General features: G+C 41.8%; 1 protein-coding gene across 1 annotated transcript in view; it reads left to right on the forward strand.

The window, feature by feature from the left end:
- The window catches only part of GRIK5 (glutamate ionotropic receptor kainate type subunit 5), a 378,627-nt gene extending 373,915 nt beyond the window's left edge, over positions 1-4,712 (forward strand). Inside the window, exons 19-20 of the mRNA XM_073655889.1 lie at positions 3,008-3,129; positions 3,569-4,712. Coding sequence (XP_073511990.1) covers positions 3,008-3,129; positions 3,569-4,024 — 578 coding nt within the window. The 3' untranslated portion in view covers positions 4,025-4,712. The remainder of the gene's footprint in view (positions 1-3,007; positions 3,130-3,568) is intronic.
- Positions 4,713-18,009: the final 13,297 nt, after the last annotated feature.

The following is an 18,009-nucleotide window of genomic DNA, read 5'->3' on the forward strand; positions in this document are numbered from 1 at the left end:
GCATACTGTGGTTGATGAGCGCCCTGTGCACGCGCAGTAACAGATTGTGCCGGCTTAGCGCACACTGTACTTGTCTATTTCGTGATGCGACCTGTAGTTTTGCGCTGTAGACGGCGCGCTGATAAGAACGGTACAGATGGATCCAGGTGGTGTGTCTGGTTGAAAGGTTCTGTGATGAAAGAATTGCAGAAATATAGAGGCAGCGTGTCTGCTCCGCGCGGGGCTTTGTGCATTAAGGCTTACTTTCAATGATTGTTAGTGACGTCATCCGCAGATGGTCCAAGCAGCATATTACATATACATGGCTGAACGCACAAATGGTATTTCTCGTGAGCCTATTGATTTCCAGAAAAAGAACCTGCCTTTGTCATTTGTCACAAATCATCTCAATATTAGTGTTAAAGCAGATCTGTCACCAGATTTTACAGTACAAGCTGCATACATTGTCAAATAGATTATATTGGTGTACTTACTTTGAGAATCAATGTCAGAATGGCTGTATTGTCCTATGTGAAAGCTTAACATTTTCTATCCACCCAGCCTGATTGACAGTTCCTCAGTGTTCCTCCTCCCTGGGGCTGCTACTTGCTCACCCTCCTAACCTGATTGACAGCTCCTCAGGGTCCCTCCTCCTGCTGAATTTCTGCTCATACAGGCTGATTGGCATCGACTCAGTGTCCCATCTCCCTTCTTCTGCTAAATCTACACTGACCCAGCCTGATTGACAGCTCCCTAGTGTTCCTCCTCCCTGCTGCTGCTGAATCTCCGTCCGCCCAGCCTGATTGACAGCTCCCCAGTGTTCGTCCTCCCTGCTGCTGCTGAATCTCCACCTGACCAGCCTGATTGGTGGAAGCTTAGTCCCCGCCTTCCTGCTGCTGCTAAATTTGTGCCACCCAGCCTGACTGACAATTTGTTGTTCCGCCTCCCTGCTGCTGAAAACTCAAACTGCTCAGTACAAGCTGCAGCTATCAACCAGACTGGATGGGCAGAGATTGAATACACTTGGACTCATGAGATCTTTCATTCTTTAGCTGTACTCATTTTAAAATTAGGAATACACAGCTATTCCAACTTGGATTTTCAAAGTTAAAACGCCAGCCTCATCAGGTCTAATGGATCTTTGTAATAATATATGAAGTTTGTATTGTAAAATCTAGTGCAAAATCCACCTTTTTGGACACATCCAGTCCAGTAGCTGCATGGCTTATTTTGAGAGTGAGTCAGTTTATGGCCTGATCCTTGTGTATAGCAAAAGATGATTGGCATTTTGGCACTTGGCACCCAGGCATATGCCCTTCACTTACACCTCTGTTTTAGCAGATCCTCTACTATCTCTCCTATGTTGCACTTTTGGTTGGTGGCTGATTTGACTTCAGGAAATCTAAAAAGAATTCAGTTTTAGGTGGGACAATTGCTTATAGGACAATTCCTTCAAGCATTTCCACTATCAAATTGGCCTCTCACTGATGCACAGAATAGAAAAAAACATCCAGCTGAGATCAAAAAGTTATGTAAAAAAACACTAAAAACATCATTTAGTGGTATGCTATAAGCATATAGAGGTAAAAGAACTCATATTATTGTTTGGGTGCTGTAATATGGCCACGATTCCTTAAAGGGAACTTGTCAGGATGATTTAACTAAAGAAACTAGCAGTGTGGCTGTATAGATCCTAGCGTAACAATTAAAATGACATCTCTTTTGTAGCAATCCGATGTGCCAGGGCTGAGAAATCAAGCTTTGAAACCCCATGCAAATTAGCTGTGGGGGTGTGTCAGTGACTCCTGAGAGTATTGACACGCCCCCAATGCTTTTCGAAACTCATCTGACTTCAAAGCTTGATTTCTCAGCGCTGGCAAATCGGATTACTACAAAAGAGGTGTCATTTTTACTGTTTCACTGTGATTTATACATCCATAATACTAATTTGCGTACTAAAATCTTCCTGAAAGGTTTCCTTTAAAAGAGCATGAGTCATTTTATGTAGCTTTTCCTATCATCAAAATTGCCTAACTCACGGAGATTGCTAACAGATATTGTTGTTTATGTAATTGGCTGATTTATAAGTGTGGGTCACATATTTTGGGAGTATTATACACCTTCTCAGGAGCAGGCTATGACACCTACATATATAGGAATAATTTCCCTATACAGCAATGTTCTCCCTCCATGAATAATGGCAGCTCGGCTCGGAGCCGTGAGGAGATAAGTGGAGGTGCAGGTGCACCGATGTGCTAAGGTTGCAGTGAGTTGACACTTTCAGCGACGCTCCCCTACTCCCTGCGCAGCAGCAAGCGATGGTGCGTAATAAATCTGCATGCTCTATATCCTAACATTGTGTTCTCACAAAAGCAGGCAGCAATTAGACAACCAGTAATTATACCACTGCAAGCAGAGCCGCGGGTAATCTCTTAAAGGGTAACCATCAAAAATGAAAATAAAAGGACAATTATAATATTTATATCAAAACATAAAAAATTACTCAAAAGTTTTTTGTCTTTTTTTCTTGCTCTGTTGCTGAGCTGAAATCCTGTAATAACAGACTCAGTAGCCAATAGCAGATTTTCTGGAAATATTGGAGATGATTCTGAGAGCTCACCCTCTATTTATACAATAGGGAGGAGCTCTGTGAGTCACACTATAGGGTCCTTGCCAGTAGCTTTGCTGTGTGCATGAGGACATAAAGGGGTTATCTGGTTTCAGAAACCCCTGTAGTCTTCTTTACACGCCCTCCCCGGATCAAGCACTGAGTCTCCACTGCTGCTCCTGGTGTCTGATATTGTTTGTAGTGCTGATGTCACATCGACAGCACTGCAGACAATCAGATGGTATGAGCCTCTGACGCTGAGCTCACTGATTGGCTGCAGCGCGTGATGTCAGCACTGCAGACAAGGCGCCCCATATTCTCCACGATGGTCCCGTCAGACCTGAACTATCTCCCGAAATATTTTCTTTGACCTTGCAATAACCTTTGTGAAGTTTCCCTAAACGATGTACATGTTTACAGGACTGGGCATGGAGAACATTGGCGGCATTTTCGTAGTTCTCATCTGCGGCCTAATTATTGCTGTGTTTGTGGCCATCATGGAGTTCGTCTGGTCAACGAGACGTTCCGTGGACAATGAAGAGGTGAGGAAAGCTGCGCGTGCAATGGGTGATCGCACACGGTACGGCGCTGCCGATCCATCCACGCCTTCTGTGTATTCTATATATTTCGTAGACTTTGTAGTTCTCTGTAACACAAGAATGCAATGTTTCCATCTCCTTGCCCCCCGCTGGCGGCACACCTGAGGGGGTCTGTTATTTTTTTTTCTATTTTTGCCCTAGTTTTGCATTCGATTTTCTTTGCTGTCCCCCAGGGGTTGTTGCGCAGCTTTTCGCCCACTCTGCTCTCCCCTGCTGCTCCTGTTTGTTCTGCCGTTCTGCTCTCTCCTCATCCCACACAACTATTATTCCTTTTCCTCTTTTATATTTCTGTGTCCTGTTTTTCCTTCTTTATTCTCTAGATTTTTTTTTAGTTCGGTTTTTATGTTTATTAGTACCTTTCTTTGTTCCCTTCCTTTATTAGATTTCGGTATGCCAAGAAATGTTGAGTGAGCTCCGCAGCGCAGTGTCCTGCAAAAAGACTTCTCGTTCTCGTCACCGTCGTCGGCCACCACGTCACCTTCATGGGAGGACTCTACTTTCTCTCAGCCGACCACCCCGAGCTACCAGAGAGACACGTCTCTGCAATGGACGCCTTTACCAGACCCACCAACACCCTCCGGCTCCTCCTCATCCTCCCCCTGCCCAGGGTGCCCAGAGGCTCCATGAGGACGCCCCGTCTTCCTCTGGTCGGGGAGGGTGTGCCCATTTTAGAATCTGCCAAGAATGTCGGCGGATACAGACTCTACGAGGCCCACCGCCACTACCTAGACCACCGCAGTCTCCAAAACCTCCACCACCTCCGGCTCCAGAGGACCTCACGCCCCTCTCACATCACCGGCGAATGGCAGACCCTCTAGAGGCCAGTACCCCCGAGTGATGTTGGGGGTGTGACAAAGACTGGTTGTATGGACCTATTAGTGTGACATGAGGAGGTATTTGAGAACATTGGGGGCATCTGGACCCTGGACATCTGTCCTTTCCGCCGTTCTTCCCAACACTCTGTTTTGGGGTGGGGGTCTTTATGAAGCCTCCTCTGTATTCATCAGAAACACTAGGATGCCTCAGTCTTTTACGATGTACGCTGTGCGTGCGAAATAAACTGTCCCCTCCCAACAAACACTCCACGTGCTGTTTTCGACGATACCATTTGTTACTGCCCTGTCCTCTCGAGGTGACCTTGCGTTGATCAGTGTGTGTGTAGATGGGATAAACTGGAGTAGTCTGTCCCAGCTCAGGGTCTAAGTTCTCACCACATGCATTAACCCTGACGGATTCGTCACTTTAAGGAGATCGGGCCGACCGCCATCAAGATTGTTGACTTAATCAAAAAGAGAAAAAAGAACAAAAAAATCAAATCGCATATGTAGAATGCACAGCCCGGTTTAGATTCTTATCCCGGGCGTTGTGTTTTATGTTGATCGACATATCGGCAATTATACGCATTGCCGTATATCCATTTTTTTATATGCACAAATCTGTGAGAAGATGTGGGATATTATACGTGTTTGGGAAATTGATTATGATACAACGTGCGGCTTTGATACAAATGAAATGAGTGGAGAGTACATCGGTGTCTGTCATTTTATATTCCTCCTACACTCCCGACATTATTTTACTATTTTTTTCTCAACAGAGATGTTGGTTTATACTGTTTCACCTAGGAAGTTACTTTGGGTTTGGACACTTTCGCAACCCTGCTTAGAAGGACAAAATAAAAATCCCAATTTGTGTATGCAGCTCCTATGCACCACAATGCATCCTCAGACTTACTGTAGTCTGATCTTGCAGATTGGTTTTTAGTCTTTTGCATTTATTCCCCCTTCTTCTTAATCTATAGATACTTAGTAGAAGGTGGCAAATGAGTGGAGTAACACATGACTACACAGGGTTTCTTTGTAGTCTGTTACCATGGAGATAAAAAAAAAAGCTGTAAATATTTTGAATTAATACTTTACAAAAAAATTTGAAATTATTATTTTGCACCCATTGTTGCATTGAAGATGGGACACATCCAGAAATATCCGGAGAGTAAAATCCAGAGAAGAGCTACCAGGATGGTGAGCAGACTGCAAACTATGTCCTACGAGGAACGGTTAAAGGATCTGGGAATGTTCAGCTTGCAATAAAGAGGAGACTTAATAGCTGTATACAAATATCTGAAGGGCTGTCACAGTGTAGAGGGATCATCCTTATTCTCATTTGCACATGCAAACATAAGAAACAATGGCATGAAACTGAGTGGGAGAAGATACAGATTAGATATTAGAAAAACATTTTTGATAGTGAGGGTGATCAATGAGTGGAACAGGCGGCAACGAGAGGTGGTGAGTTCTCCTTCAATGGAAGTCTTCAAACAGAGGCTGGACAGACATCTGTCTGAGATGGTTTAGGGAATCCTACATTGAGCAGGGGGTTGGATACGATGACTCTGGAGGTCCTCTCCAACTCTAACATTCTATCACTCTATATGAGTGTCAGATAGAAGTAGTTTTGGATTACAATTGGTAAGAGATGGGCTTTCCAAAATGTAGATGGGGTTGAACACGACTAGAAAAGATGGCAGGGCTTCCGCTTTTTCACACTATCCCATATGTATTGAGGAAAAATATTTTGAGAACATAGAAATGTTGACCTTAAAATTGCAAAAAAATACTATTTTGATTGAAAAAAATTAAAACCTAAAAACTGTTTTTTATAGGTTTTAGTCCATTGAGCACCCAAAATGGATGACTTTACTGCCCCTTGGTTTTATGGTGTCATTTGCATTTTTTGATGTCTTAACCTTGGAAGTTATCCTTTCCAGATCAATGAGAGTCCAACCACCGATTTCGAGAACAGGGATTCTGAAGGACCTGTGTGAATGGAATAGTGGTCGATCATGTGCACTGCCACTCCATTCATTCTTATGGGAGTGCTGAAGACCAGCTGAGCACAGTGCTCGGCAATCTCTGGTGCTCCCATTAATGCAAGGTTCCATTCATACAGGGCTTTTTTGGAACCCCAGTTTTCAGGATCGGGGGTCTCTGCAGTCAGATCCACACTGATCGGGAAGTTAACCCCCCATTCTATAGATAGGAGATAACTTCCGATCTTGAGAATACTCAAACAGAAGCCGATATGAAACAAACCACTCTAGTGTCCCCGAAACCAAGCGCTAGTTTAGGAAAGGGAGATTAGGAGCAAGCAATATAACTGTTGACACATATAAGACATTTTTCTAAAAACTGGGACCTGCTTGGTCGCTTCAGATGAGGCTTTTTTCTCTTGCATTGAATAAGGATAAAATGAGCATCTTTCAAAATCTGAAATCTTCATGTGATGCCTTCAGCCAGACGAAGAGGAGAAGATCCAAGACAGTCATGGATAAAAAACAGCAACATATCCAGGAGACTGGTGTCAAGTTTTGAAACATGTGCAAAAAAATATAAAAGAAAAGGAAAACTGGACGATGGTTTGTATGATGAGCTGTAGTTTACATAGAAGCTCATATGAGGTCCTAGAATTTGAGAGCTCGGTCCCTTCTGTAAAGCTTTGAGTTCCAAAACACTATGCATTGAAATTTATGGACCCCAACGGTGGTCATCTTCACTAGACAAGTGGTGGCAATCTAGACTTCAGTGTAAGCAAGAGTTTTAATATAATGAATGTGGCGTAACTCATTCATGGTCATTTTTGCCAGGTGAGGTCAACACAGAGCCATTCTCGGAGGAGATATCTCAATTTTGTTAAAAAAAAAAAAAAGAAAGAAAATCGCGATATTTGAAGTTACATTAATTCTGATAGGTGAGTGAAACCTTTGCTTGGTCTATAAACCATGATTTCACTTGGAGGGGTCATGCTTGCAAAATTAAAGGGGTTACTGCTAGGGAATAGAATAGGACCTTCCATTCAATTCTGAAAAGCTGGATGCATGGAAGGGCAGAACTAGTTGAAAATAGTCACAAAGCTATAGGATGCATATCACTAATTATCTAATACAGAGGATACAACAAATGCCATATTACTTGTATGAGACAGATTTTTCAATAATACACTGGACGGAGGAGCGCCTATGACTTTGCAGTGTAGAGCTGCAAGGACTCTTACCTCCCTCAGGAAAGCGAGAGAATAGAATTTAATGTAGAGGAAAATGAGCAGAAAATCACTATTTCTCTAGAGCACTGCTATGCCTCGACCAAAGAAATATGGAGTCCAGCCACAGAGGCATAAAATAAACCTTGGACCTGGGAAGCTACACACGTCAACTTTGGACTGAGGTCTTCAGTAGTCTATTGAAGACCCTAGTCCGAGGGTAAAACACACAATATTGTATTTTTAAAGGTGTTGTCCATCCATGGAAAAAAAAGTCATATGAAGCCATACTCACATCAGTGATACCCTGATAATCTAGATAATCTAGTTCCGAGAATTCATGGCCCCCCACTAGTCTTTGTACATCCTGCTCCAGTGATGAAGTCCCAATAAGAGACCAGTAAGGCATCGGGAAATGTTCAAGCTTGTCAGAGACAGGCATATACTCTTAACAAGCACACATATACTGCATATATACTCAGACACACACATACAATACATGTCTACCTTTAAGTAGTGACATTCAGGAGTTTCCAATCTGTAGAGCGTTAGGAGGTGCACAGCTTCCATGAACATAGGACACAACTAAAAACACCACTAACCTAATAGCCCAGCTCCAATCATCTAGCGCCCCATACTCAGGATCACTGGGGGACTCAATGGCTGGACCCCAGTGATCAGTTATTCCGTATCTTAAAGAGGTTGTCTACTACTTTTACATTAATGCTCTATTTTTGAAATCCTATTGAATTCAATAAGATGCGGATGGATAGGGCATCAATGTAAAAGTAGTGGACTATCTCTTGAAAAATAAAGGAAAACTCAGAATTTTTATATAGTTCTTGTACAGTTCAAGTCTATGCCTAGGGATTATTACACATTGCAACTTTTTTTTTTGTTGAGTTTTTTGCAAGACTCTGAGGTAAAACACAGCCTAAACTGTGATGTGCAGTAGTGATGCTTTAAGACACAAATGTGAACAAAGCAACGACATGTGCAGAGTTATTGGCCAAATTGCCACCTATTGTGGTCCTGATAGGGCCACCATAGGGGAGCTGCTGAACTCAAGGACGGTACATCAGTACATAAATAAAACCGCAGAACCATGATTTTCACATGAATACAGCATCTGAACCATCATCAATACATGACTTCAGTAACAGAACCATCATCAGTTCATAAAAGAAATGAAGCTGAGCCAACATCAGTGCTTCAATACAGCACTAGAACCACAGTACATGAATAAAGCAGCAGAATTATCAGTACATGAGTACAACACTAAAATCATTATCAGTACGGAATACAGCATCAGAACCTTAATCAGAATGTAAATACAGCACCAGAACCAAAACAGTACATGAATATACCAGAAGCATCAAAATTACATGAATCTATCACCAGAACTAACGCCAATACATGAATACAACACCAGAGCCTTCATTAGTACATGAATATAGTGCAAGAACAAACATCAGTATATGTATACAGCACCAGTACATACATTTAGCACCAGAACCATCATTAGTAAATTATCACAGCACCAGAACCATCATTAATACATTAATGCAGCACCAACATCAGTACATGAATACTGCATCAGAACCATCATCAGTAAATGAATAAAGCAACAGAACCATCATTAGTATATGAATAAAGCATCATAATGAACACAATTACACGAATACAGCACCAGAACCAAAACTAGTATATGAATACAGCACCGAAACCAAATTCAGTACATGAATAAAGCATCAAAACAGCCATCAGTACAGAAATACATAACCAGAGCCATCATCAGTACATGAAAACAGCAGCAAAACCAACAACAATACATGAATACAGCACCATAATCATCATCAGTACATGGATACAGCAAAAGAACGACCATCAATACATGAATACAGCACCATAATCATCATCAGTACCGAAATGCAGCACCAAAACCATCATTAGTAAAGGACTACAACAACAGAACCACCGTCAGTGCATGAATGCAGCCCCAGAACCACAATACTTATAGGAATACAGTGCCACAATCATGATCAGTACAGGAATGCTTTTCTTAAACCATCACCAGTATTTGAATACAGCACCAGAACCACCATCAGTACATGAATACAGAACCAGAACCATCAACACAGAAATACAGCAAAAGAACCACCATTAGTACATTAGTACAGCTATAGGCTGGGGGCATTTCCGGAGTGCACATGATATCCCTTTAAGAAGCGGGGAGCTGGGAGACCTGCGTGATGTGTGCGAGCCTTGGTACCTGGAAACCAGAGCAGGAGACGTCACCGAGTGGCCGTGGTGGTGAGCATGTCAGCGTCCCTGCTGGGAGGAGGAGAAGGAACCATGCAGGGACACCGGCATTACACAGTACATGAACACAGCAACAGAACCAACATCAGTACATTAATACAGTCAACCAACCAACAATAGTACATGAATACAGCACAGGAACTACCATCAGTTCACGACTAAAGCACCATAAGCACAATAATTGCAGGAATATAGCTGCCACACCATCCCATTTTATAAACTACAATATAATAATCACATTGTATGCCTTTATGAGCCATATTACCTCTACACTTTCACCCTCATGACCTATAACTTCCACACTGTCCCCCCTTGACAACTATAACCGCCATTCTGTTCTCTTTTATGAACCAACATTGCTACTGTCCCCACAATGAACTACAGAACTGACCTTCTGAACTATAACCACTACATTGTCTGCCCTTATGAACGATAACCACCATACTGTCCATCTTTATGAACTATACCTGTCACACTATACACACTTATGAACTATAGCCGCCACACCAATCCCCATTTTGAATCATAGGTGCCACACTGTCTGCCCTTATGAACTATGCCGTATATGCACTCCCAAATTTATGCTGTCCCTTCTCCAGTTACCCCTCACACTGCCCCAATATCCATATTGTGCTCCCTCTTCCCATTGCACCCTCATACTGCCCTCTACACTGAATTCTCTGTATATTGAACCCCACTTCACACTCTCCCTCTGTTCCACCCCCGTTTACAGTAAAAATAACTTTAATTCACAGTTTAAATATGGAGGGCTTACGTTCTCCGCCATCTCCACCGCCTCTGCGTTGCAGTAAAATGCAGCACATTGGGTCGGGGAGTTGATTATGGCTCCTATTTCTCTGCACCGCTATCATAAAGATGCTGATACAATTGAATCCAGGAAGCCGGGTATCCCAACAACATCATGCATTTTACTAGTTCGCCGAACCGGCTATCATTTTAACAACTGGTTCAGGTGAACTGGTGAGAACTGGCCAAGTCCCATCTCTACTGCCTATCCCATATGCTCCAGTTCCTGGTATGCCTTCTTCTGCATGATTGCACTGGACAACATGGCTATACATCAACATGTTGTGTGATCCTCAGCTGGCCATATTATCTCCTCGTATTTGGAAATGAATCTTTGTAGGCAAACTGATGACAAAGCCCTTTAATTCATTTTTGTCTCCCTAGATGTCTATAATGTTCTTTCGTAGTCACTTATGTCTTGGATACATTAATTTTCCTGCAATTTTTTACCATTTTCCCTAATGAATTTCTACATTTTCAGAGGATGATTATTGTGCATTAGCTGCCTCTACCATCTCAGCAGGAAATCCATTTCAAGCCTGTTGACTGAGGTGATGTTCTGCAAAATCGCTTTTAACTATTAAAGAATTTTTCTGGAAAAATGATGTTGAAATATATTTATTATTCATGGGTTCCTTTTGTGGTTGACCATGTAAAAATTAGGAAGATCTGAATGATGCCCTACATACAAGATTTATAGTTTCTCGATGAGAAAAATTTCTCTTTTGCCATGTCAAGAATTGTCGAGAGTGAAGACAAGTATAATAAAAGCCAAAAGGGCCAATTGTGTGAAAGGGCTCTACTTTTCTCATGGGCCTCATAATAATCTGATGTCTCAACTGGATGTCTGCACTTATTTTGATACCTTCCTAGTACCCATAAGTCTCAATGTAAGGATCATTGGTAAAAAGGACTTGTGGCACTTGTGATCAGGGCTGTAGAGTTGTAAGAAATTGATTAAGAAGCCTTCGTCAAGTTCCTACCAACTTTATGTAATTGGATCCAAGATGGATTTTGAGGGTCATAATAAGAAGTTTGTGGACCTTGAGTATTTGTAGCCCACAGATCACTTTTAGAGGGCCTTACTGGAGTTTAGAATAATTCAGCTTTTGAACACCAATTCCCAAGATTACTTCCGAGAACCAACATGGATGTGATTTGATTTAATAGGGTTGTCTGGGGAAAACAATTTATTACTCATCAACTGGACAGGAGATAAATTAATGAGAGTCCAACGCAGAATTTTCATCTCAGTTACAAAATGGAGCTGCAGGTCATATGTCACCATCCAGTGTCTTCTGTTGTTGTCATCTTCTCAGACTTCTGTGATTTCTATGCTTAGCACCTACTGCTCCTCAAGACTTGTTGATTTAACTATTGTTTTAAGTAAGCATTATGAACTGATATTTAGAGACTAATTACTAACTTCAGACCTGCTGGTTAACCCTCCACTTGCTATCTGTTGGTTAATCGATCATTTGCTGTGAGCATCACAAACTTATTAGAGATTGTTTATATTAAGATATTATCTGCTGGGCTTCTGTGTGCTGCTTCAGACCTGCCCTTTTTCTCTTCATCTCCCCTCCTGGTTCTGTGGCTCCTGGTGTGACCTGCCTCACTTGTTTGCCTGCCGTCCAGGATAGCCTTTTATCTGAGTTTTTCTGTTCCACGAGCCTTCCAGCCTGCTGTGCCAACATTCTTGGTCTTTGTGTCCACACTGAACTTCGGCTTCATTAATTAACCTCACTAGATGAGCCTGACAAACTGTAAAACTAATAAAGGAGCATAGTCTGAAACACCTAATTTTTCGGGTTTTCCAGACTGTATGTATGTACATACGTACCCTTTGTACATACATTAAGTTTTCACGTCTCATGTGCAGTACTGGCTTTTGAAAACTGAAGCAAATTTAGCTATAGGGAAAAAGGGATTGATGCAAGGGCATTGAATGTGCAAGGGCGGTGTTATCACTAGTCTTGATGTCATCGATTATTTGCACTAAATAATGACTATTCCTTGACCGTCTGGAAATATTCAGAACATTGCAAAGAAAATCCACCTAAAAATACTATTTTCTATAGTACAGAATATAAAAAAATATAAAAATATATAAATTGGTTGCAAAATGTGAAAAGCAAATATCTATCAGGATCCCTACCCTTGTAGAAGTTGTGTTCCTCTGTACACGGAGTGCAGTTTTCTGTGTGCCCACTAGATAGAGCTAGCGGAAAGTGACCTACAAAATGTAAAATGAAGATCAGGGATTACATTACGATTTTTCTGTTGCAATGGCATTTGGTGCCGCAGACTCTTGGGAAGTCAAGAAGTCTAATGAGCAGAAGTGATATTATCTCGTTGTGCCGCTGAATTCTGGAGGTACATCGGGACCGGCCTGTGCAACAGAGAAGAAGAATTACTATGACTTTGCCCGACTGCAAATTTCACACATCGCAAGGTAAAAAACAGATGTTGCTGATCAAAAGCAATGGCTCATTAAACAAGCCAAGGAACATTTTGGATCCTAGTCATCACGTTGTAATGTAAAGCTGGAACATAATGTTACTAGAGGGCGGCAGTTTTGGCTTGATGGCCTATCCCCATCTATAGTCATCGTTTCTGCTCCGATGATCAAAAATAAAGAGTTGATCTAAAAAATAGGTCATTCCTTGCAAAAAAAAGTTCACCAAACTAAGCCGAACAGTGAACAGTTTTTTTCTTTGAGGCAGTGAATCAGATTTGTCCCTAGAGTTCCTCATTTAGCACAGATGGAACGGAGACGAAATCTGATGAGCTCGAGAACCTGAAGGTGATTGACCCTCTGCAGAAGCTGAGATCAGCGAAACCTCTGATCCTGGACATTTCATCTTCTTGATGCTCATCTACCAGTTTATCAGTTCTCTACCTTTGCAGAAAAAGACTCACAAGCCTGCTATTCGAATCTACATTTTCGACCATGCCAGTCAATACCATATAGACAGATAATAACGCTTTGTATAGTTACATATTCTAGCAATCAAATGTCCGCTTGCAGCTTCAAATCCTCTGCTAAGTTGAAAAAAAAAGAAAATTATATTAAATAGATAAAAAATTGCAAAATGTTTCTGACCTCCTGTCTGTGATTATTTTTTTTTTTCAAATGACTTATTAATATATATATTTTTTTAAATTAGATTGTTTCCAATACTTTACTATAAAAAATACACATTTGGTACCACCCCATTCGTGACGACTGATAAATTATTAAATACTGCATAGTGCATAAAATTTTTTAAAAATTGCAATTTGCAGTTTTTAATTTTTACAGTCCGCCTCTAAAAAGTCAAAAAATTAATCAATAGAAACTAAAACTGACCATGCAAGTAAAAAAAAAACAATCCATGGTATTATACTGTTATTTCGATTGAAAAGTAGAAATGCAAAAATCAGGCACACAAAAATTATTTTTTCTAAAAAAAAAAGTAGCTTCGGATTTTTGTATTTTTCAATGAAAAAAATCACAAGAACTTAAAGGGTCTGTCCACTGCTGGAAGGTGGAAAAAGTATTAATAAAAGTCTATACTCACCGACCTGACTGGCACTGTTTCTCTGTGCTCCGTACTGTGCCCCCGCCAGTGTCTTTACATCAGCATCCAGTGAGGACATCATGTGGATGCTGCAGCCAATCAGCAGCTACTTTGGATATCAGGAAATGGGTGGGACACAAAGTGCTGAGTACAGAGGAGCTGCACAATTCTCGTAGGTGAGTATCACATTTTTTATTTTTCTCACCTCCCTGGACTTTAGTAATAATGTGTTATCCAGTAACGGACAACCCCTTTAATTATAAGTTATATGTAGCCCAAAATAGTCCCACTGAAATAAGAAAGTAGTTCTACAAACAATATGCATTCATGCAGCTAAGTCGAAGGGAGAATGCATCGGTCATTAAGGGGCAAGCAATGTGGATGCCACGGGTTTATTGCGATAGAGAGGAGCCAGAAAACCGCAGTGTCTGATTTCACATACTACTGGATTGATTACAAGCACTTCACCATCATGTTAAAATGTGCAGGTTTCTGCTAGCAGTGCAGGGGTTAATCTGTTCAGTTGAAGCTCCTGGAGCTTTTCTGCTATATAGCTGTTCAGTGTTGGCCACTCCTCTCTGCTATATAGACTTGCCTCTGGCATTCAGAGATTGCCAGTGTTCGTTTTATACTGCCTGGTTCTGGAGTTGGAGGTGTTTGTTTGAGGAGGCATTTGGAGAGTTGTACTAAGGATTGTTGCTTGGTGATTTGTCTGTGTGCATATCCTCATGCTCTCCTATTTGCTTTCCCTTCCTTTTACTTCCCAGTGTTCCACTCTGTTGTTTGAGAATGCATATTTGTATGAGTGGTATTTTCATTTATTTCTGTACACCTTCCCTTGATAGTCTGGTTTGTGTATACATATACACAACTACTCCCCTGGGTGGTGAAGGGGACATATTAGGGCTGATTCAGGAGTTCAGCAAGGGGCGTGAGCCTGGTGTCTTCACCTTTAGTAGTAATCAGTAATCAGCAGGGATAGCTAAGGTGCCCTTATCTTTAGGGATAGGGAAGGAGCCCCTAGCCCAGGGATAACAAACAACAGTTGCGTGACAGCGAACTTGTGGAAACCTGACAACCCTCTCGGCACTGTTAGAGCGTCTCTAACTCCAACTTAGAAATCTCTGTGAATAATTTTACTTCTGGTGAGAACAGAAGAAATACAAAAGCTTGTGACTTCCAACAATCTCCAGCGGGCTTGCTGGAGTGTTCATTTATTTTATACTCTTTCTGAATATAGGTGTTCTTTACAGAAATTTAGGCGGTTCATAAGTAACTGCAGAATTCATAGCTTCAAAATAAGTAAAAGATGCTACCTGTAAGTATTTCAAACATCTTAAAGTTGACTTCGTAGTTTGAAGACGGTTGACCTTGAAGTCTTCTTGCGTGTGCCAAAGAGATGAACATGTGCCAAAAGAAAAGCAATTTATGGGTCACACACCATCGACCAAAGACTTCTTCTGGTGTTTGAGGGGCTCACAAGAGCTTTGATGAGCAGTTAGAGGTCTCACGAGCCAGATTTGCATTACTCTGATGCGTAGTGACTTCTCGTATTCTCCAATTCAAGAAAACACGTTCTGAAAGGCGACCATGGAGAACTAATATGGCTTCAATATTGCTTTGAGAAAGGGCATCGAATTGATTAGCGTCGGTTAATTAGCACTTGCATTCATTTACTGCGTCTGTTCAAGCATGGAAAAGACTCCTGACAGGCAGCTCAACAGGAGAACGTTTTTCAAGGGATGGACCAGCTTAACCTTCATAGAACCTCAGCTTGACAAACTGAATAATAATCTACAGATATAACTACCTTGAGGTGGTAGAAGCTGGTTTCTGGAAACATTTGTGTTCTTGGATCGTAGGTACTTCACATTTGCTGGTGGAGAGTGATTGTTTCGTTAAGATCTTGGTTAGACGGCGATTCTAGCTTGGTCACTTTTGAAGTCATTGACTGTCGTAATGCAGTTAGTCTCATAGGAATGCATTGGATTGCATTGTTTCAGTGATTTAAAGGGGTTGTCCCATTTGGTCAATACCTGTCCATATGTTTTATTAGGGTATATAGACATGATCTAACTCTTGTGCACCGGATCTGACTTTGTGCCAAATGGCAAGAATGGATGACTTGGGGATCATGGCAAGAACATGTTTTTTGGTGCCCTTGGCAGGTGTTATACCCCTCAAAGACATTACCAGTAGCACCTACATGTGACACCGGAAAAATGCTGCAAAAAAAAAAGAAAAAATCTAAAATTAATATATCTAACTACACATGCAGTTTCATGTGATTTTTTCAGAAAAAAATATCGTGTGTGAACATGGGGTATAACAAGATTTTTGGTTATTATGACTTGCATTTTTCACCAGTTCTCCCCTCTGCACGCTCTAATTTTCAGATCTCTCTGAGCTAATAGGTGGAGACTGGCTTCAAAGCATACACAGACATGAGGGATTCTTCTGTCTCTATGTAGCACACGTTGAAAAGCAGCTGCATGGAGGACGTTATAACAGTATCGGGATAACCGTACCAGGCTCAGTATTATAGTACTGAGCAGTGTAGCTGTAAATCCAGTACTGAGGAGAGGTAAATAACTTACTGTAAGGGTGTTTTCACATTGCGTTTAGGCATCCATTCAGTGGCCTCATTGAGGCTTACATTTGAACCCCCAGCAAAACGGGATTCAGATGTATCCGCCGATGGGGATATAGACTATAATGGTGCTGACAAAGCGAACGTACGCTCTGCCGTGCATCATTTTCAGGCCTATACGTCTACTGAAGGTGAACACCCAGACGCACTCTACTACGTCTGGGTGTCCACCTCCATTGGGTATACATGCCCGAAAATGATGTACGGCAGAGCACACGTTCGCTTTGTCGGCACCATTACAGTCTATGGCCCCGCCAGCACATATGTCCAAATCCCGCTTTGCAGGGGGTCAGATGTTAGACCCGACGGAGCCAACGAACGGGAGCCTAAACGCAATGTGAAAGCACCCTAAAGGAGCAGCAAGGGTCTATCTGTATCTCTACCTCTCTCCTCTACCTTGCTTTCTCCATAGACTTTAGTAGGCAGCTGTAATTTGATCCTTCAATGAGCTTGATGTCTGTCTTGTTTTAAGCTATATACATTTTTGCTGTTTTATAGAATGAAAGATGAGTTCAGGAAACAGGCAGGAGAAAAAGAACCGGAGAAAGAAGTACGTTTCTCTGAAGAGATGAATTACAAGGCTTTCTTTGCATTCTCTTGTACAACCTCTGTTCCGAAAAAAGTTGAACGCTATGTGAAATGGAAAGAAAACTTTTTTGAGATGTGTTGCTACCATCAATTTCTAAATGAGTTATTTTTTCAAAAGAAATTAAAAAAAATGTCTATTTTTCAACTTCTGATGTGTTCTATGTTCTTTGGTGAATAAGAGATTTCAAAATCATTGCATTCTTGTTTTCTTTCCATTTTACACAGCATTCCAAATTTGGGGGAATTTGTCAGAACAACATTGTACTACTGATATATGCAAAGGTGTTTTGCAGTTTTAGGCATCAGAGATATTTAGTTTACGGGAGTGTATATAGTAGAGAAGACGTGCATTGCAATGGACTGGCAGAGGGAAGTACTGTGTAGTTGGCACATCGCATCCGGATGTAGTGGCTGGTACGCTGTTTAAGTGTGGGGCTGGTGTGCAACTCTGGAGTTGGAGCAGTTGAGAGAGTGGTAGGAACAGGATTAGACTGTCCTGGCCGGGTATCGGGAAAATCCCCGGTAAGCCCTAGCTGCAAATGAGAGGGGGAAAAAGGTGAATAAAAAAAACCTGCGGTTTTCATGGCACGGGCCCTTTAGAAGCACAGGCAGAGTATACGCAGGGGTGCGCGCACACAGCGTTCATTACCAGAACTGCCACGGCACATGTCTCGATGAAGCTGAAGATTGTGCGTCTGACGTTGCCGGCGTATTACGTCACTGTCATGTGCCAGATGCGACGGGCGCATTCAGCCGCCGGCCTCGGCTAGGTTGGTGGCCATTTTAACACGAGTGCACCGGATCTAGGCAGAGGACACCGCACGGCGCAGGACGGTAAGAAGAATCTTTTATTTATTGTTT

The sequence above is a fragment of the Phyllobates terribilis genome, unplaced genomic scaffold (genome assembly GCF_046119375.1).
Source record: "Phyllobates terribilis strain yellow unplaced genomic scaffold, ASM4611937v1 Scaffold_12__6_contigs__length_324123572, whole genome shotgun sequence".
Taxonomy (NCBI): Eukaryota; Metazoa; Chordata; class Amphibia; order Anura; family Dendrobatidae; genus Phyllobates; species Phyllobates terribilis.